The sequence below is a fragment of the Aotus nancymaae genome, unplaced genomic scaffold (assembly GCF_030222135.1).
Source record: "Aotus nancymaae isolate 86718 unplaced genomic scaffold, 86718_ANA_hifiasm-v0.15.2.pri h1tg000053l, whole genome shotgun sequence".
NCBI lineage: Eukaryota > Metazoa > Chordata > Mammalia > Primates > Aotidae > Aotus > Aotus nancymaae.
In genome coordinates, this window is record NW_026988467.1 from 10,568,259 (window position 1) to 10,590,284 (window position 22,026).

Genomic DNA, 22,026 nt, shown 5'->3' on the forward strand with positions numbered 1-22,026 from the left:
GAGCTAAAGAAATGTAGCTACATTACCTTTTTACTCTTTTTCAACCCAAAATGTCTCTTCTCCTTTTAGTTGTGTGATTTGTGGTGACATGGGCTGTCTGAAGGAGACAGGTCAGTTGTGCTGCTCACTGGTCTACATTCTGAAGTTGTCTGGAGATTACCTCAGGCTATGAAACTCAGGCTAAGTGTTTTCAGAAAGAACACGGCATTGTTCGTATTCTGCACCGGCAGAGTCCCATGTGACATGTTGTCTTAGTGTGGAAATGTGACCCCTATCCGGGAGACCAGGTGGAGTCTTGTCACCGTCATAGTAAGAAACCTATTGTCCATGTCCAAAGTCAAGCGAACATACTCATCTACAAATAAAAAAATGACATATGTGTAATCCTGGCATATGTAATAAAACTCTGGATAAGCTGTATACGTTGAATACAATATATCCGGTGAGTACCAGACTTCAGGCTCTTCTGCTTCCACTAGCTCCGTGCTGAGCCTAAAATAGGAGGAAAAAACGAAGAATAAGTCAGGGAAAATAAGACACCACAGAGTCCCAACTAGATTTCATGGGTAGCACAAGAAAGTGGTAAATAAAGAAAAAACATAGATCCATTAATGACGTAACAAATTATTCCCTTATGTTGGGATGGACGAGAGTAGAGTAAAAAAGAATGAAAGAGAAAGACAGAGAGAGAGAGAGAGAGAGAGAAAGGAAGCTCAGTGAACCGTCCAGGTGACACACTGATGAAGGAGTAAAAGCACACTCTGAGTTAGTACCCTCAGGACACACAGCGTACACTGATCACAAAAACAAGTAGGGTCAACCTACAGTAGTTAGTAAATGCTAAGGGGAGGAAGAAACGGAAACCTAAATATCTACTGCAATGAACACCAACAGCAATGCTAGTAGGAATAATTCAGGCTTCGTTGAAAAGATGGTATCGATATTGTCAGCCCACTCTGTTTTCCCTGGACCTGGCGTCTCCACAATTTTGTCAACACAAAATTAGCTGTTCACAATTGCTCAAAGTTACCTGGGGCACAGTGGGCCTTGGTCTTCTTCCTCTTCTTGGTCCTTTTTAATCTCTGCAATAAATTCAGATAGGGACAGACAAAATAAGCCATTACCCTACACCCATAACAGTCCACTGTCTAATCCCTGCACAGGGACCTCAGGTTCCTCAGCATGAGAACAGGATAATGTGAGAGAGAGACTTCAGGAGGTCTCAAGGCCAATCATGATAGAGATTCCTTGGTTTGTGTCTCAGAACCAATGGTGAAACGTCCCTATTCTGGTAGACCATTATCCCTTTATCCCAAGTTTGTACAAACAGTCATGCCAAGTTTGTACAAACAGGAAAGGACCTCGCAGACACGCATGGGGAGCAAAACTCATGAGGAACGTGGTAGCTGGCAAGAGACATTTAATTCAGATTGACAGACAACTCGTGGACATGCGCTGCATAGCTTGGTGTTGAGTTTGCAACACCTGACTTGGGTTTCAATGCCCTGACAGTCGGCCCATGGTGCGACGGGCATGGACTGAGACTAGAGAGAGAGCAAAGCTCACTGACGCACCGCATGCCCATGCTTCAGACTGGAATCCAGAGTGATTGAAATCTACACTGATGGATAGGTTCAGCCCACAGTGATGACAACTCTCAGCCTGGCCAGCGGAGCAAGGCACAAAGACTATGGGGTCTATCTGGGACACAAATTGGAGCTTTATCAACTTCACAACGGAGTACTCACTGCCTATGTCAACAGCCAAGTCGACTTGCTGCTCCTCTAATGAGTGCAAGTTGCTCCTGTAAGACTCACTGAAGGCCGATGTGCCAGGAGGAATTGAGAGAGTCAAATAACCTTCATCCCAGGACTCCTGGGGGGCTTCCTCCTCCACAGACTCCTGCAGATTCCTGATGAGCCAGGCAGGACAGGGATGACAGAACATTAAACCAACAGAGATTAGACAACAAAGTCTCCTCCCAGCTGATCTGATGGAAGTCAGAATGGAATGGTCACAGAAGGCAAAGGCATTTTTCCTTCAAGAGAAAAAAAAACTATCCCTTCTAAATGCAGGGTGGAGGGTGACTACCCTGGGGACAGAGCACAAATGAGCAGCATGTGCTCAGTGCATTTGCCACAGATGAGCCACTGCAGCCACCCAGACGCTCCCTGTAAACTATCATCACGACCTGCAGCACGAGAACTAACACGGGGCTTCAACTGCCTCGCGTAAGTTGTGTTGAATTTTACATGCGGCATTCAAGTGAACAGAGCTCTTGAGGCATTTCAGACACCCAGATCTTGTGTATTAAGGGCCTCCTTTTTCCAGGATTTTGATATAATATGTCTATGTTTTGAATCTCTTCTCTTCACAAATCCTAGCAAACATGCTCACAACAAATGGGCAGAAAGCATACATGCGTCTCTCCCTGGGTTTAAACATAGTGGGGACAACAGGCAAAACCAGGAAATCCCTGTTTGCTGAGTTCACCTGGCTCATCTCATTGCAGGTTCCCATCTTGGGAGGAGTGAGAAATTAAAACCTATACAAGTGCCACAAATCACCCACAACATTGTCAATAAGGACAATCTGTAGCTGGGTGAATGGAACAAAGAGTTCTAGTCATCATTTCCTCGTTTTCCCTGGATCTCCAGTCTCCCGGTGTCACTATTAAACTAACAGCCCACAACTCCACAGCATTACCTGGGGGGCACTGGCCCTTTTTCTTCCTCTTCCTCATCATCACTTAGACTTTCTGTAAATAAATTCAGAGACACAGGTCACATTAAGCAAATCACATTTCACATATGACCAAATCAGTGTTTAGTCACAGCACAAGCACAGAAATGTTCTCGGGGCAAGAATACAAATTCTGACAGGACTATTCCAGGGTGCCCTAGATGAAGCCTGGTAAGCAGATGAGCCTGCTTTCCAGACACACAGGCCAAAATCTGCCTCTACGGGTAGACCATGATGCCATATTCTCTGCCTGAGTCTATGCAAAGTTAAACCAAATTTTTTCCTAGAAAAATTTCCAAATATGAGTCAAACTATTTTCTGGGAGTGTTGCTGCAATACTGACTTATCTCACCGGGTACCAAGGTCACTGAATGGATAGAGGCATCTATACATGAAACTGGACTGATATGTAAATTCTAACAACATTTGCTTTAAAAAGAATCTGTGGGCTTTGCTCAGTGCCAGTATCGTAGCCAAGGAGTTTTATCTGAGATGAGATTATTGCTAATTGAAAACTTGTCCCAATACCCTGCCGTGATGACATGCAATAATGTCGGCATTGACAATTTTTGACAGTCTCTAGGGAGACTGAATAAAAGAAGACAAAACAAAAACAAACAAAAAAGAATCTGTGGGCCGGGCATGGTGGCTCACGCCTGTAATCTCAGCACTCTCAAAGGCCGAGGTGAGCACTCCACGAGGTCAGGAGATGGGGACCATCCTGGCTAACACAGTGAAAGCCCGTCTCTACCAAAAATACAAAGAAATTAGCTGGGCATGGTGGCACACGCCTGCAGTCTCAGCTACTCGGGAGGCTGAGGCAGCAGAATCATCTGAACCCAGGAGGCGGAGGTTGCAGTGAGCTGAGATTGTGCAACTGAACTCCAGCCTGAATAACAGAGGGAGACTCCAACAACAACAACAAAATCTGTGATTTCAAAGGACCAGCCTGGCCAATATGGTGAAACCTCGTCTCTACTAAAAATACAGAAATTAGCTAGGTGTGGTGGGGGGCACCTATGGTCGCAGCTACTCAGGAGGCAGAGGCAGGAGAATCACTAGAGTCTGGGAAGTGGAGACTGCAGTAAGCCAAGATGGTGCCACTGCACTCCAGCCTGGGTGACAAAAGGAGACTCCATCTCAACAGCAACAACAAACGATACGTGATGCTACGAAGAAACATCAGATCAGCCATTGCATGGATGGGGTGGAGAGCCAGGGCTGAGACTTGCTTTATGGAAACATATCAGCAAGGTAAAGAGGAAATGTTTTCATCCTGGTTTCAAGGTGGCTATGCAGCTAAGCAAGCTGACTTAAAAGAGATCAAGACTGAAGCTCAGAGCAGTGAAACCTGGGGAACAATCTCTCCAAACAAATACGCGAGGCTCCCAGTTTCCTTAAAAATAAATAGAAACTCCATGGACATTGTTCAGGGACAGATGACATAATTACATGAGAGATACCGAATCAAAGCTAGGAGACCTGACAGACACCTCCTGTACACCTCCTGCACTCAGGTGACCATGAGTTTGTCACACTGGCCTGGGGTCTGGTAACTTGATACTTGGGCCTCGGAGACAAACGCATGGCATGAGCTGAGGATGAGATAAAAATTCCCTGGTATCTGTGTTTAATAACCCATGATAGGTTTTTATTCAAACCGATTTGTGTGTATACAGCCTGTCTTCAGAGTGGATCTTCCTCAGCCTAGACAGAGGTATCAAAAACAAAGAATGTAGAGGTCACCTGAAAGAATGATCAGAGCATCCTCCACTACGTCATGAGATGATTCATTCTCTACAACCAGGGCAGAGTCGACGTTGTCTTCCTCAAATGGGATTTCATTGGTGTCTCCGTGAGGCTGGCTTGAGTCAGTAGGGCCACAGCTATTTGAACGAGTGATGACACATTCCTCCAGCGAGTCCTCAGGGACTTTCTTGACTTCAACCTTCTGCACCTCCCTGATGAGCCAGATGGGATAGAGATGACAGAAGATTAAAGAAAGAGGGATTGGACCCCAGGGAGTCCTAGCTGGTTTTCACAGGAGGAATAAGTGAGTGGTCCCAGAAGGCAAATGGGAGGTCCCCTTTGAGAGGAAACAGGCAATCCTCCTCTCTGCAACACAGCATGGCTGCCATGGGAACCAGAGAGAAAGACAGCAGCCGGTATTCACTACACTGGGCAGAAAGGAGTCGAGAAGAAAAGAGACTCAGTTATCCCTGTATAATTCAGACACGGCATTCAGCACATACAAAGAACCATAAGAACTGCCACATCCTGTGTCTAAGTTGGGTTGAACTGAACATATTGTGGCCAAAGGAATGCAGGCTTTTGGCCCATGGGAGACGCCAGAGAGGGTGTGCTTCTAGACCTTTTCCATACTTTACCACCCATTACTTGCTCCTGATGATTCAGTGTTACCTGGGGACACGTGATTCCTCTATTTTCTCAGCCTCTGCAACATGAACATCTTCATCCTCATCTTTGTCGTTTTCTGCAAGTACAGATGTGTTCATTCAGATGTTTCCCATTTCACACTCTGCAAGGACAGTCAGCCCAATGTGCACAGGGATATGAACATCTGAGTATGGGTCCCTGTTCTACTGAAAGCTCTCATCTTTTCTCTTTAACAAAATGCCCTGGCATGGTTTCCTGATCCACCAGGCAATGCATTTCTGATCAGGAGGCTCACCGTCAAAATCAGGCCAAATGTTGAAAAGACCTTCTGCTCTCCACATCACTGGAGGCTTGTGCAGCCTCTCTCTGGACTTGGGCAGCTGTCTCCGCCATCCTGACACACATCTGATTCCCAGGGACAGGCTTGGCGTCCTGTCACCGTTCACATTTACAACCTATTTCTTTCTCTTAGGACAGGATAAACAAACTTGTCCCACAATCCTCTGCACATCAGGTGACTTCACAGGCCCTCCAAGTGACTTCTGCTATGTTATTCAGGGACATTCTCTCCACGGGGAGTGCTCCAGTCTGAACCACTTCCGACCACCAAATGCCCACACATCAAGTGCTTTCTCCAACACCACACAGAGAGGGGATTTATCTCACTGTGATAAGCGGTCATAAGTGTTCACACATTTGAATGCTTCAGACACTGCAAGATGTCTGCCTTTGCAGATGGTGAGAGAGAAATTTACCTGCCTTTGCAGATGGAGACAGAGAAAGTCAGGAAGGAGAAATCAATTGTTCACTGACAGCTCCTAGGAACACTGCTGAAGACACAGCCTGGGAACCTTCATTCTTAGCCCAGAGCTCTTTCCACTCCAACAACCGCCCTCCTGTCACAGCTTCCTTCCTGTCCTTTACAACTGGACAGATGCTGCCTCTTGTTCCAAAGACACAATCCATCACGGAAGGAGGGACATTTGCAATACTGTGACCTCCAACCCCATGGGTTTCCCATCTGTGTTCTCATTCAGAAAGTCCTAGTCATGTCATGGCCACATATGTTTAGTGGAAGAAAACACCACTGATAAAACAGTCATTGCAGAATTATGGAGGTCTGGAGTCTCTCATAAGGCCATAAAGGAAATACACGCAAAGACCAATAAAGTTTCTCTGATGCTAGACACAGTAGAATGAAGAACTAATAGACAGTGCTTACTCTGTGGGAACAACTGTCCCGGGACAGTTACAATAAACAGGCCATCTAATTCACTGCAGCAATTGACAGAGGTAGGCATTATTATAGTATCCTATGAACAGATGACAAAACTGAGTAACAAACAAATGAAGCAACATGGATGGAGCTCAGGAGACTGGCCCAGGGTCCCTCCTCTATGCACTGCTGCCTCCACCAAGTCGTGGGTGCCATCGTCCTTTACCAACGAGAGCCTCTGCACAGAAAGCAGGACGTCCCTCTAACCAGAGTAATCCCTGCTCTTGATGGAGCCACTTACAGATACCACCGGTTATGTAAGGAGTAAAGTCCTCTTTAAGCTCCCCACAGCGGGTATAGTGTGCTAGCATCGCATTTCCCCCAGAACAGAGCTTTCCCTACTGAGCCTCAGCAGAAACCGGAACCGAACGGAAGCTGAGCAGCCTCAGACATTTAGAACAACAGACTAGATGCTACTTGTCTGCACGATCTTAGGGGGTACAGAGAGGATTCTTATAAACATGATTTAGATTCTTGCTGAGAAAAACAGGTGGTTCTGTGCCTGGGTCAGGAATCAATAGCTGTGATTGTAACCCCAGTCCCACACCCACCTTACTGCAGATGTGGAAATGTTGCTAAATATTTTGGCGTCTCTCTTCCATTTTAACTAAATGTTAAAATACCCATTGCTATTTTCTACAAGTATGCGAAGGATGAAATTAATTTTGATCAAGAGAACGGTTAGTTTCTCGAGACAAGGCAGGACATCATTCATCACTTTCATGGTAGCCAACCTATACAACTTACTGCAGGTTTTCAGCTGGTAGTTCAGGGAGTAGTCCACGTGACTCCTAAGAAGTCTATTTTTGCTGTCTCTGCATTTCTTTTCTTCATCGTTATCTTTCTGATCTTCTGTAAATAAATTCAGAAGAGCAGGTCACATGAAGCAAATCACACTTCACATAAGACCAAATCAGTGTCCACTCATAGCACAAGGACTTAAAATATTCTCAGTGTAAGAATGTGGTATTCTGACTGGATTGTCCCAACAGGCCCTAGACTAAGTTGCCCTAGAAGCAGATGAGCCTGCTTTTCAGATCCATGGGACAAAATTTCCCTCTTCTGGTAGATCTTAATCATATCCTCTGACCTAAGTCGGTGCAAAATTTAAAACGCTTTCCCGAAAAACTTCCAAAAATTGCCCTGACTACTTTCCAGAAGTATTGCTGCAATATTGATTTACCTCATCATGTGTCATGGTCAATGAATGGTTAGAGAAATTTATATAGGAGACTGGACCAATGGATGAATTCTAACAACCTTTACTGAAAAAAGAATCTGTGGAGCCGGCATGGTGGCTCATGCCTGGAATCCCAGCACTTCAGGAAGGCCAGGAGGGCAGATCCCTTGACCTCAGGAGTTCAAGACCAGCCTGGCCAACATGGTGAAACCCAGCCTACTAAAAATACAAAAACTAGCCAAGTGTGTTGGTGTCCACCGGGGATCCCAGCTAACTAACAGGCTGAGTCACGAATACAGGGCTACTCCCTGCTGTTGACGGCGCTGCTTACAGATAACACAGATTCTATTAGGAGAAGGGTCCTCTTCAAGCTCCTCACAGTGGGTACTGTGTGCCATCACTGTGTTAACCCCAGTGTCCCCAGAACACTGCATTGCCTACTGGTGCTCAGCAGAAACTGGAACCAAATGGAAGTTCAGTAGCCTCGGACATTTAGACGAACAGACTAGATGCTACTTGTCTGCATGATCTTAGGTGATACAGAGAGGATTCCTATAAAGATTATACAGACTCTTGCTGAGAAAAACAGGTGGTTCTGCACCTGTGTCGGAAATCAACATCTGAGATTTTACCCTCAGTCCCACACCCGTCTTATTGCAGATGTGGAGAAGGTGCTACATATTTTGGCCTCGCTCGTCCACCTTTAACAAAATGGTAAGGTACCCACTGATATTTTCCTAGATGTATGGTAAAAACGAAATTAATTCTGATGAAGAGAGCCTCTAGTTTCTCAGAGGAAACACAGAACAGCGTTCAGCACTTTGGTGATGGTGAACCTATGGAACTTACTTTCCGTCTTCAGCCTGCAGCCCATGTAGCAGGCCACTTCACACTTAATAAGTTTATTTTTGCTGTCTCCGTATTTCTGTTCCTCCTCGTGACATTTCCGATCATCTGTAAACAAGTTCAGAAGAGCAGGTCACATTAAGCAAATTGCACTGCACACAAGACCAAATCAGTGTCCGCTCATAGCACAAGGACCAAAAATATTCTCCGTTTAAGAATGTGATACTCTGATGGGAATGTTCTACTGGTCCCTAGGTTAAGTCGCCCTAGAAGTAGATGAGTCTGCTTTTCAGATCCATGGGACAAAATCTCCCTCATCTGCTAGATATTAATCACTTATCCTCTCACCTAGGTCAGCGCAAACAATTAAAACTTATTCCCCAAAATCTTCAAAAATTGCCCTCACTACTTTCCAGAAGCATTTAGGCAATACTGATTTATCTCATCACATATGATGGTCAACAAATGGTTAGGGAAATTTATAGAGGAGACCGATGGATGAATTCTAATGACCTTTACATAAAAAAGAAACTGTGGAGCCAGCACAGTGAGTCATGCCTGGAATCGGAGCAATTTAGGAGGCCCAGGAAGGTAGATCACTTGACCTCAGGAGTTCAAGACCAGCCTGGCCAACATGGTGAAACCCAGCCTCTACTAAAAATACAAAAACCAGCCAAGTGTGATGGTGTCCACCGGGGATCCCAGCTAACTAACAGGCTGAGTCACAAATACAAGGCTACTCCCTGATCTTGATGGTGCCACTTACCGATACCACAGGTTGTGTAAGGAGCAGAGTCCTCTTTAAGCTCCGTACAGCGGGTACTGTGTGCTATCACCGTGTTTAACCCAGTGTCCCCAGAACACTGCTTTGCCTACTGCTGCTCAGCAGAAAGTGGCACTGAATGGAAGTTCAGCAGCCTCAGACATTTAGACCAACAGACTAGATGCTACTTGTCTGCAGGATCTTATGTGGTACAAAGAGGATTCCTGTAAAGATTATTTAGACTCTTGCTGAGAAAAACGTGGTTCTGCACCTGTGTCAGAAGTTAACAGCTGAGACTTTACCCTCAGTCCCACACCCGCCTTATTGCAGATGTGGAGAAGGTGCTACATATTTTGGCCTCGCTCGTCCACCTTTAACAAAATGGTAAGGTACCCATTGATATCTTCCTAGACGTATGGTAAAAATGAAATTAATTCTGATGAAGAGAGCCTCTAGTTTCTCAGAGGAAACACAGAACATCATTCAGCACTTTGGTGATGGTGAACCTATGGAACTTACTTTCCGTCTTCAGCCTGCAGCCCATGTAGCAGGCCACTTCACACTTAATAAGTTTATTTTTGCTGTCTCCGTATTTCTGTTCCTCCTCGTGACATTTCCGATCATCTGTAAACAAGTTCAGAAGAGCAGGTCACATTAAGCAAATCGCACTTCACACAAGACCAAATCAGTGTCCGCTCGTAGCACAAGGACCAAAAATATTCTCCGTTTAAGAATGTGATACTCTGATGGGAATGTTCTACTGGTCCCTAGGTTAAGTCGCCCTAGAAGTAGATGAGCCTGCTTTCCAGTTCCATGGGACAAAATCTCCCTCATCTGCTAGATCTTAATCACTTATCCTCTCACCTAAGTCAGCGCAAACAATTAAAACTTTTTCCCCAAAATCTTGAAAAATTGCCCTCACCACTTTCCAGAAGCATTGAGGCAATACTGATTTATCTCATCACATATGGTGGTCAACAAATGGTTAGGGAAATTTATAGAGGAGACTGGACCGATGGATGAATTCTAACAACCTTTACATAAAAAACATCTGTGGAGCCAGCACAGTGACTCACGCCTGGAATCGGAGCAATTTAGGAGGCCCAGGAAGGTAGATCACTTGACCTCAGGAGTTCAAGACCAGCCTGGCCAACATGGTGAAACCCAGCCTCTACTAAAAATACAAAAACCAGCCAAGTGTGTTGGTGTCCACCGGGGATCCCAGCTAACTAACAGTCTGAGTCATGAATACAAGGCTACTCCCTGCTCTTGATGGTGCCACTTACCAATACCACAGGTTGTGTAAGGAGCAGAGTCCTCTTTAAGCTCCGTACAGCGGACACTGTGTGCTATTACCGTGTTTACCCCAGTGTCCCCAGAACACTGCTTTGCCTACTGCTGCTCAGCAGAAAGTGGAAGGAAGTTCAGCAGCCTCAGACATTTAGACCAGCAGACTAGATGCTACTTGTCTGCAGGATCTTATGTGGTACAAAGAGGATTCCTGTAAACATGATTTAGACTCTTGCTGAGAAAAACAGGTGGTTCTGCACCTGTGTGAGAAGTCAACAGCTGAGACTTTACCCTCAGTCCCACACCCGCCTTATTGCAGATGTGGAGAAGGTGCTACATATTTTGGCCTCGCTCGTCCACCTTTATCAAAATGTTAAGGTACCCATTGATATCTTCCTAGACGTATGGTAAAAATGAAATTAATTCTGATGAAGAGAGCCTCTAGTTTCTCAGAGGAAACACAGAACAGCGTTCAGCACTTTGGTGATGGTGAACCTATGGAACTTACTTTCCGTCTTCAGCCTGCAGCCCATGTAGCAGGCCACTTCACACTTAATAAGTTTATTTTTGCTGTCTCCGTATTTCTGTTCCTCCTTGTGACATTTCCGACCTTCTGTAAACAAGTTCAGAAGAGCAGGTCACATTAAGGAAATCGCACTTCACACAAGACCAAATCGGTGTCCGCTCATAGCACAAGGACCAAAAATATTCTCCGTTTAAGAACGTGATATTCTGATGGGAATGTTCTACTGGTCCCTAGGTTAAGTCGCCCTAGAAGTAGATGAGTCTCCTTTTCAGTTCCATGGGACAAAATCTCCCTCATCTGGTAGATCTTAATCACTTATCCTCTCACCTAAGTCAGCGCAAACAATTAAAACATTTTCCCCAAAATCTTCAAAAATTGCCCTCACTACTTTCCAGAAGCATTGAGGCAATACTGACTTATCTCATCACATATGATGGTCAACAAATGGTTAGGGAAATTTATATAGGAGACCGATGGATGAATTCTAACGACCTTTACAGAAAAAAGAATCTGTGGAGCCAGCACATTGAATCACGCCTGGAATCGGAGCAATTTAGGAGGCTCAGGAAGGCAGATCACTTGACCTCAGGAGTTCAAGACCAGCCTGGCCAACATGGTGAAACCCAGCCTCTAATAAAAATACAAAAACTAGCCAAGTGTGTTGGTGCCCACCGGGGATCCCAGCTAACTAACAGGCTGAGTCACGAATACAAGGGTACTCCCTGCTCTTGACGGTGCTGCTTACAGATAACACAGATTCTATTAGGAGAAGGGTCCTCTTCAAGCTCCTCACAGTGGGTACTGTGTGCCATCACCATGTTAACGCCAGTGTCCCCAGAACACTGTATTGCCTACTGGGCCTCAGCAGAAACCGGAACCGAACGGAGGTTCAGTAGCCTCGGTCATTTAGACCAACAGACTTGATGGTACTTGTCTGCACGATCTTACGTGATACAGAGAGGATTCCTGTAAAGATTATTTAGACTCTTGCTGAGAAAAACAGGTGGTTCTGCACCTGTGTCGGAAATCAACATCTGAGATTTTACCCTCAGTCCCACACCCGTCTTATTGCAGATGTGGAGAAGGTGCTACATATTTTGGCCTCGCTCGTCCACCTTTAACAAAATGGTAAGGTACCCACTGATATTTTCCTAGATGTATGGTAAAAACGAAATTAATTCTGATGAAGAGAGCCTCTAGTTTCTCAGAGGAAACACAGAACATCATTCAGCACTTTGGTGATGGTGAACCTATGGAACTTACTTTCCGTCTTCAGCCTGCAGCCCATGTAGCAGGCCACTTCACACTTAATAAGTTTATTTTTGCTGTCTCCGTATTTCTGTTCCTCCTCGTGACATTTCCGATCATCTGTAAACAAGTTCAGAAGAGCAGGTCACATTAAGCAAATCGCACTTCACACAAGACCAAATCAGTGTCCGCTCGTAGCACAAGGACCAAAAATATTCTCCGTTTAAGAATGTGATACTCTGATGGGAATGTTCTACTGGTCCCTAGGTTAAGTCGCCCTAGAAGTAGATGAGCCTGCTTTCCAGTTCCATGGGACAAAATCTCCCTCATCTGCTAGATCTTAATCACTTATCCTCTCACCTAAGTCAGCGCAAACAATTAAAACTTTTTCCCCAAAATCTTGAAAAATTGCCCTCACCACTTTCCAGAAGCATTGAGGCAATACTGATTTATCTCATCACATATGGTGGTCAACAAATGGTTAGGGAAATTTATAGAGGAGACTGGACCGATGGATGAATTCTAACAACCTTTACATAAAAAACATCTGTGGAGCCAGCACAGTGACTCACGCCTGGAATCGGAGCAATTTAGGAGGCCCAGGAAGGTAGATCACTTGACCTCAGGAGTTCAAGACCAGCCTGGCCAACATGGTGAAACCCAGCCTCTACTAAAAATACAAAAACCAGCCAAGTGTGTTGGTGTCCACCGGGGATCCCAGCTAACTAACAGTCTGAGTCATGAATACAAGGCTACTCCCTGCTCTTGATGGTGCCACTTACCAATACCACAGGTTGTGTAAGGAGCAGAGTCCTCTTTAAGCTCCGTACAGCGGACACTGTGTGCTATTACCGTGTTTACCCCAGTGTCCCCAGAACACTGCTTTGCCTACTGCTGCTCAGCAGAAAGTGGAAGGAAGTTCAGCAGCCTCAGACATTTAGACCAGCAGACTAGATGCTACTTGTCTGCAGGATCTTATGTGGTACAAAGAGGATTCCTGTAAACATGATTTAGACTCTTGCTGAGAAAAACAGGTGGTTCTGCACCTGTGTGAGAAGTCAACAGCTGAGACTTTACCCTCAGTCCCACACCCGCCTTATTGCAGATGTGGAGAAGGTGCTACATATTTTGGCCTCGCTCGTCCACCTTTATCAAAATGTTAAGGTACCCATTGATATCTTCCTAGACGTATGGTAAAAATGAAATTAATTCTGATGAAGAGAGCCTCTAGTTTCTCAGAGGAAACACAGAACAGCGTTCAGCACTTTGGTGATGGTGAACCTATGGAACTTACTTTCCGTCTTCAGCCTGCAGCCCATGTAGCAGGCCACTTCACACTTAATAAGTTTATTTTTGCTGTCTCCGTATTTCTGTTCCTCCTCGTGACATTTCCGATCATCTGTAAACAAGTTCAGAAGAGCAGGTCACATTAAGGAAATCGCACTTCACACAAGACCAAATCGGTGTCCGCTCATAGCACAAGGACCAAAAATATTCTCCGTTTAAGAACGTGATATTCTGATGGGAATGTTCTACTGGTCCCTAGGTCAAGTCGCCCTAGAAGTAGATGAGTCTCCTTTTCAGTTCCATGGGACAAAATCTCCCTCATCTGGTAGATCTTAATCACTTATCCTCTCACCTAAGTCAGCGCAAACAATTAAAACATTTTCCCCAAAATCTTCAAAAATTGCCCTCACTACTTTCCAGAAGCATTGAGGCAATACTGACTTATCTCATCACATATGATGGTCAACAAATGGTTAGGGAAATTTATATAGGAGACCGATGGATGAATTCTAACGACCTTTACAGAAAAAAGAATCTGTGGAGCCAGCACATTGAATCACGCCTGGAATCGGAGCAATTTAGGAGGCTCAGGAAGGCAGATCACTTGACCTCAGGAGTTCAAGACCAGCCTGGCCAACATGGTGAAACCCAGCCTCTAATAAAAATACAAAAACTAGCCAAGTGTGTTGGTGCCCACCGGGGATCCCAGCTAACTAACAGGCTGAGTCACGAATACAAGGGTACTCCCTGCTCTTGACGGTGCTGCTTACAGATAACACAGATTCTATTAGGAGAAGGGTCCTCTTCAAGCTCCTCACAGTGGGTACTGTGTGCCATCACCGTGTTAACGCCAGTGTCCCCAGAACACTGTATTGCCTACTGGGCCTCAGCAGAAACCGGAACCGAACAGACTTGATGGTACTTGTCTGCACGATCTTACGTGATACAGAGAGGATTCCTGTAAAGATTATTTAGACTCTTGCTGAGAAAAACAGGTGGTTCTGCGCCTGTGTCAGAAATCAACAGCTGAGATTTTACCCTCAGTCCCACACCTGCCTTATTGCAGACGTGGAAAAGGTTCTACATACTTTGGCCTCTCTCATCCATTTTTAACAAAATGTTAAGGTACCCATTTATATTTGCCGAGACGTATGGGAAAAATTTAATGAATTCTGATGAAGAGAGTGTTCAGTTTCTCAGAGAGAAGACCGAATATCGTTCAGCACTTTCTTAAAGTGAACCTACAGAACTTACCTTCCGTCTTCAGCTGGCAGCCCGGGTAGTAGGCCGCTTGACTCATAAGAAGTTTATTTTTGCTGTCTCCGTATTTCTGTTCCTCCTCATGATCTTTTTGATCTTCTGTAAACAAATTCAGAAGGGCAGGTCACATTGAGCAAATCACACTTCACACAAGACCAAATCAGTGTCCAGTCACAGCACAAGAACATAAAGTATTCTCAGTGTAAGAATATGATATTCTGACTGGAATGTTCTATTTGGCCCTAGATTAAGTCGCCTCCGAAGCAGATGAGCCTGCTTTTCAGACTCACGGGATAAAATCTCTCTCATCTGGTAGATATTAGTCATGTGTCCTCTGACCTAAGTCAGTGCAAACAATGAAAACTTTGTCCCCCAAAATCTTCAAAAATTGCCCTAACTACTTTCCAGAAGGGTTGCTGCAATACTAAGTATCTCATCATATATGATGGTCAAGGAATGGTTAGAGAAATCTATATAGGAGACTGGACCAACGAATGAATTCTAACAACCTTTACTTAAGAATCTGTGGAGCCAGCATGGTTGCTCACACCTGGAATCCAAGCAACTTAGGAGGCCTAGGCACGCAGATCACCTGACCTCAGGAGTTCAAGGCCAGCCTGGCCAACATGGTGAAACCTTGCCTCTACATAAAATACAAAAATTAGACAGGTGTGGTGGTGCCCAGTGGGGATCCCATCTAATTGGCAGGCTGAGGCACCAGTACCAGAGTACTCCCTGCTATTGATGGTGCCACTTACAGACACCACAGATTCTATTAGGAGTAGGGTCCCCTTTAAGCTCCTCACAGTGGATACAGCCTGCTATCGCCATGTTTCCCCCAGGGTCCCCAGAACACAGCTTTGCCTCCTGGGCATTTAGCAGAAACTGGAACTGCATGGAAGTTCAGTAGCCTCAGACATTTACACCAGCAGACTAGATGCTACTTGTCTGTAGGATCTTATATGGTACAGAGAGGATTCCTGTAAACATGGATTTAGTCCCTTGCTGAGAAAAACAGGTGGTTCTGTGCCTGGGTCAGGAATCAATAGCTGGGATTGTAACCCCAGTCCCACACCCACGTTACTGCAGATATGGAAATGTTGCTAAATATTTTGGCGTCTCTCTTCCATTTTAACTAAATGTTAAAATACCCATTGCTATTTTCTACAAGTATGCGAAGGAAGAAATTAATTTTGATCAAGAGAACGGTTAGTTTCTCTAGACAAGGCAAGACATCATTCATCACTTTCATGGTAGCCAACCTATACAACTTACTGCATGTTTTCAGCTGGTAGTTCAGGGAGTAGTCCACGTGACTCATAAGAAGTCTATTTTTGCTGACTCCAATATTCAGTTTGCTATCTTCCTGTAAGGAGCAGGATATATCAATGCCTTCTGGAACGTTCACCTCTGTATTTGTTCTGGAAGGAGGCCTGCCAGATGCCACCTTGCTGACGTTTGGGGCAGAACACAGAAAGCCAGGGACTGGGGAGAAGAAACCCAGACGCATGATGGATTAGAAACTGGTGATGTCAAATTGGTTTAATCGGGACTGAGGGATGTCACTGACAGCCTTGCCTATTGATTTGAAGATGTCGTTTCCCCGCTTTTACTCTTCTCATCTCCACTCTTGATCTCCTTAAAGTCAACTTGTCTTAGCTACACAGTCACCTTGAAACCAGGAAATAAACACTTCTACCTTTATCTTGCTTTTGAGTTCTGCAGGATCTTATATGCTAGAGGGGATTCCTGTAAACATGATTTAGCCTCTTGCTGAGAAAAACAGCTGGCTCTGTGCCTGTGTCAGGAATCAATAGCTGGGATATTAACACTAGGCCCACACGCGCCTTACTGCAGGCGTGGAAAAGTTGCTAAATACTTTGGCCTCTGTCTTCCATCTTTAACAAAATGTTACATTACGCATTGCTATTTTCCTAGAAGTATGGGAAGGATGAAATTAACTTGGAAGAAGAGAATGTATCATTTCTCATAGACGAGACAGGACAGGACACTGTTCATCACTTTCGTGACAGTGAACCTAAAGAAGTTACCTTCCGTCTTCAGCCGGCAGCCCAGGTAGTAGCCCACTTGACTCATAAGAAGTTTATTTTTCCTGTCTCTGCATTTCTGTTCTTCATCATTATCTTTCCGATCTTCTGTAAATAAATTCAGAAGAGCAGGTCACATGAAGCAAATCACACTTCACACAAGACCAAATCAGTGTCCACTCATAGCACAAGGACTTAAAATATTCTCAGTGTAAGAATGTGGTATTGTGACTGGATTGTTCCAACAGGCCCTAGACTAAGTTGCCCTAGAAGTAGATGAGCCTGCTTTTCAGATCCATGGGACAAAATTTCCCTCTTCTGGTAGATCTTAATCATATCCTCTGACCTAAGTCAGTGCAAAAAATTAAAACGCTTTCCCCAAAATCGTCCAAAAATTGCCCTGACTACTTTACAGAAGTATTGCTGCAATAATGATTTATCTCATCATATGTCATGGACAATGAATGCTTAGAGAAATTTATATAGGAGACTGGACCAAGGGATGAATTCTAACAACCTTTACTGAAAAAAGAATCTGTGGAGCCAGCATTGTAGCTCATGCCTGGAATCCCAGCACTTCAGGAGGCCCAGGAGGGCAGATCCCTTGACCTCAGGAGTTCAAGACCAGCCTGGCCAACAGGGTGAAACCCCACCTCTACTGAAAATACAAAAGTTAGTCAAGTGTGGTGGTGCCCACCGGGGATATCAGCTGATTGAGAGGCTGAGACACCAGTACCAGGGAACTCCCTGCTCTTGATGGTGCCACTTACAGATACCACAGGTTCTAGTAGGAGCAGGGTCCCCTTCAAGCTCCCCACAGTGGGTACTGTGTGCTTTCCCCCAGTGTCCCCAGAACAAAGCTTTGCCTACTGGGCCTCAGGAGAAATCGGAAATGAGTGGAAGTTCAGTAGCCTCAGACATTCAGACCAACAGACTAGATGCTACCTGTCTGCAAAATCTTATACAGTACACAGAGGATTCCTGTAAACATGATTTAGCCTTTTGCTGAGAAAAACAGGTGGTTCTGTGCCTGCGTCAGGAATCAATAGTTGGGATTGTAACCCCAGTCCCACACCCACCTTACTGCAGATGTGGAAAAGTTGCTAAATACTTTGGCCTCTGACTTCCATCTTTAACTAAATGTTAAAATAACCATTTCTATTTTCTGCAAGTAGGGGAAGAATGAAATTAATTTTCATGAAGAAATTGGTTGGTTTCTCAAGACAACACAGGACATCATTCATCACTTTTGTGGTGGTCAACCTATACAACTTACTGTATGTCTTCAGCTGGTAGTTCAGAAAGTAGGCCACCTGGGTCATAAGAAGTCTATTTTTGCTGTCTCTGAAATTCGGTTTGTTTTCTTCCTGCCGGGAGCAGGATTTCTCAATGCCTTCTGGAACGTTCACCTCTGTGTTTTTTCTGGAAGGAGGCCTGCCAGATGCCACCTTGCTGATGTTTGTGGCAGAACACAGAAAGCCAGGGACTGGGGAGAAGAAACCCAGACACATGATGGATTAGAAACTGGTGACGTCAAATTGGTTTAATCGGGACTGAGGGATGTCACTGACAGCCTTGCCTATTGATTTGAAGATGTCGTTTCCCCGCTTTTACTCTTCTCATCTCCACTCTTGATCTCCTTAAAGTCAACTTGTCTTAGCTACACAGTCACCTTGAAACCAGGAAATAAACACTTCTACCTTTATCTTGCTTTTGAGTTCTGCAGGATCTTATATGCTAGAGGGGATTCCTGTAAACATGATTGAGCCTCTTGCTGAGAAAAACAGCTGGCTCTGTGCCTGTGCCAGTAATCAATAGCTGGGATATTAACACTAGGCCCACACGCGCCTTACTGCAGGCGTGGAAAAGTTGCTAAATACTTTGGCCTCTGTCTTCCATCTTTAACAAAATGTTACGTTACGCATTGCTATTTTCCTAGAAGTATGGGAAGGATGAAATTAACTTGGAAGAAGAGAATGTATCGTTTCTCATAGGTAAGACAGGACAGGACATTGTTCGTCACTTTCGTGACAGTGAACCTAAAGAAGTTACCTTCCGTCTTCAGCCGGCAGCCCAGGTAGTAGCCCACTTGACTCATAAGAAGTTTATTTTTCCTGTCTCTGCATTTCTGTTCTTCATCGTTATCTTTCCGATCTCCTGCAGACAAATTCAGAAGAGCAGGTCACATGAAGCAAATCACACTTCACACAAGACCAAATCAGTGTCCACTCATAGCACAAGGACTTAAAATATTGTCAGTGTAAGAATGTGGTATTGTGACAGGAATATTCTAACGGGCCCTGGAGTAGTTGCCCTAGAAGTAGATGAGCCTGCTTTTCAGATCCATGGGACAAAATCTCCCTCATCTGCTAGATCTTAATCATGTATCCTCTGACCTAAGTCAATGCAAGAAATTAAAACTTTTTCCCCAAAATCTTCAAAAATTGCCCTAAATACTTTCCAGAAGTGTCGCTGCAATACTGATTTATCCAATCGTATATCATTGTCAATGAATTCTGAGAGAAATTTATATAGGAGACTGGTCCAACGGATGAATTCTAACAACCTTTACTGAAAAAAGAATCTGTGGAGCAGGCGTGGTGGTTCACGCCTGGAATCCGAGCACTTTAGGAGGCCCGAGAGGGCAGATCACTTGACCTCAGGAGTTCAAGACCAGCCTGGCCAACATGGTGAAACCTCGCCTCTACTAAATATACAAAAATTAGCCAGGTGTGGTGGTGCCCACCGGGGATGCCAGCTAATGAGGAGTTGAGGCACCAGTACCAGGGTACTCCCTGCTCTTGATGGTGCCACTTACAGATACCACAGGTTCTAGTAGGAGCAGGGTCCCCTTCAAGCTCCCCACAGTGGGTACTGTGTGCTATCACCGTGTTTCCCCCAGTGTCCCCAGAACACAGCTTTGCCTACTGGGCCTCAGGAGATACTGCAAATGAGTAGAAGTTCAGTAGCCTCAGACATTCAGACCAACAGACTAGATGCTACCTGTCTGCAAAATCTTATACAGTACACAGAGGATTCCTGTAAACATGATTTAGCCTTTGGCTGAGAAAAACAGGTGGTTCTGTGCCTGCGTCAGGAATCAACAGTTGGCATTGTAACCCCAGTCCCACACCCACCTTACTGCAGAGGTGGAAATGTTGCTAAATACTTTGGCCTCTGACTTCCATCTTTAACTAAATGTTAAAATAACCATTTCTATTTTCTGCAAGTAGGGGAAGAATGAAATTAATTTTCATGAAGAAATTGGTTGGTTTCTCAAGACAACACAGGACATCATTCATCACTTTTGTGGTGGTCAACCTATACAACTTACTGTATGTCTTCAGCTGGTAGTTCAGGAAGTAGGCCACCTGGGTCATAAGAAGTCTATTTTTGCTGTCTCTGAAATTCGGTTTGTTTTCTTCCTGCCGGGAGCAGGATTTCTCAAAGCCTTCTGGAACGTTCACCTCTGTGTTTTTTCTGGAAGGAGGCCTGCCAGACGCCACCTTGCTGATGTTTGTGGCAGAACACAGAAAGCCAGGGACTGGGGAGAAGAAACCCAGACACATGATGGATTAGAAACTGGTAACGTCAAACTGGTTTAATCGGGACTGAGGGATGTCACTGACAGCCTTGCCTATTGATTTGAAGATGTCGTTTCCCCGCTTTTACTCTTCTCATCTCCACTCTTGATCTCCTTAAAGTCAACTTGTCTTAGCTACACAGTCACCTTGAAACCAGGAAATAAACACTTCTACCTTTATCTTGCTTTTGAGTTCTGCAGGATCTTATATGCTAGAGGGGATTCCTGTAAACATGATTTAGCCTCTTGCTGAGAAAAACAGCTGGCTCTGTGCCTGTGTCAGGAATCAATAGCTGAGATATTAACACTAGGCCCACACGCACCTTACTGCAGGCGTGGAAAAGTTGCTAAATACTTTGGCCTCTGTCTTCCATCTTTAACAAAACGTTACATTACCCACTGTTATTTTCTTAGAAGTATGGGAAGGATGAAATTAACTTGGAAGAAGAGAATGTATCGTTTCTCATAGACAAGACAGGATAGGACATTGTTCATCACTTTCATGACAGTGAACCTAAAGAAGTTACCTTCCGTCTTCAGCCGGCAGCCCAGGTAGTAGCCCACTTGACTCATAAGAAGTTTATTTTTCCTGTCTCTGCATTTCTGTTCTTCATCATTATCTTTCCGATCTCCTGTAGACAAATTCAGAAGAGCAGGTCACATTAAGCAAATCATACTTCACACAAGACCAAATCAGTGTCCACTCATAGCACAAGGACTTAAAAGATTCTCAATGTAAGAATGTGGTATTGTGATGAGAATGTTCTAATAGGCCCTAGACTAAGTTGCCCTAGAAGTAGATGAGCCTGCTTTTCAGATCCATGGGACAAAATCTCCCTCATCTGCTAGATCTTAATCACGTATCCTCTGACCTAAGTCAATGCAAAACATTAAAACCTTTTCTCCAAAATCTTCAAAAATTGCCCTAAATACTTTCCAGAAGTGTTGCTGCAATACTGATTTATCCAATCGTATATCATTGTCAATGAATTCTGAGAGAAATTTTTATAAGAGACTGGACCAACGGAGGAATTCTAATAACCTTTACTGAAAAAAGAATCTGTTCACGCCTGGAATCCAAGCACTTTAGGAGGCCTGAGAGGGCAGATCACTTGACCTCAGGAGTTCAAGACCAGCCTGGCCAACAGGGTGAAACCTCGCCTCTGCTAAATATACAAAAATTAGCCAGGTGTGGTGGTGCCCACCGGGGATGCCAGCTAATGAGGAGTTGAGGCACCAGTACCAGGGTACTCCCTGCTCTTGATGGTGCCACTTACAGATACCACAAGTTCTAGTAGGAGCAGGGTCCCCTTCAAGCTCCCCACAGTGGGTACTGTGTGCTATCACTGTGTTTCCCCCAGTGTCCCCAGAACACAGCTTTGCCTACTGGGCCTCAGCATAAACCGGAACCAAACGGAAGTTTAGTAGCCTCAGACATTTAGACCAACAGACTAAATGCTACTTGTCTGTAGGATCTTATACGGTACAGAGAGGATTCCTGTAAACACGATTTAGCCTTTTGCTGAAAAAAACAGATGGTTCTGTGCCTGTGTCAGAAATCAATACCTGGGATTTCAACC

The 22,026-nt window shown here is 44.7% G+C and overlaps 1 protein-coding gene and 1 non-coding gene across 2 annotated transcripts in view; one reads left to right on the plus strand and one right to left on the minus strand.

The window, feature by feature from the left end:
- Window positions 1-251: 251 nt before the first annotated feature.
- The window catches only part of LOC135269501 (putative neuroblastoma breakpoint family member 8), a 38,291-nt gene continuing 16,516 nt past the window's right edge, over window positions 252-22,026 (minus strand). The window contains exons 7-18 of the mRNA XM_064363701.1: window positions 20,974-21,078; window positions 20,198-20,407; window positions 18,916-19,020; window positions 18,140-18,349; window positions 16,867-16,971; window positions 16,091-16,300; window positions 5,164-5,236; window positions 4,489-4,703; window positions 2,707-2,758; window positions 1,749-1,912; window positions 1,031-1,082; window positions 252-492 (exon numbers count right to left, since the gene is read on the minus strand). Coding sequence (XP_064219771.1) covers window positions 252-492; window positions 1,031-1,082; window positions 1,749-1,912; window positions 2,707-2,758; window positions 4,489-4,703; window positions 5,164-5,236; window positions 16,091-16,300; window positions 16,867-16,971; window positions 18,140-18,349; window positions 18,916-19,020; window positions 20,198-20,407; window positions 20,974-21,078 — 1,742 coding nt within the window. The remainder of the gene's footprint in view (window positions 493-1,030; window positions 1,083-1,748; window positions 1,913-2,706; window positions 2,759-4,488; window positions 4,704-5,163; window positions 5,237-16,090; window positions 16,301-16,866; window positions 16,972-18,139; window positions 18,350-18,915; window positions 19,021-20,197; window positions 20,408-20,973; window positions 21,079-22,026) is intronic.
- LOC135269592 (U4 spliceosomal RNA) lies at window positions 3,190-3,330 on the plus strand. The gene has a single exon (XR_010337844.1). It is a non-coding gene; the product is annotated as a U4 spliceosomal RNA (small nuclear RNA).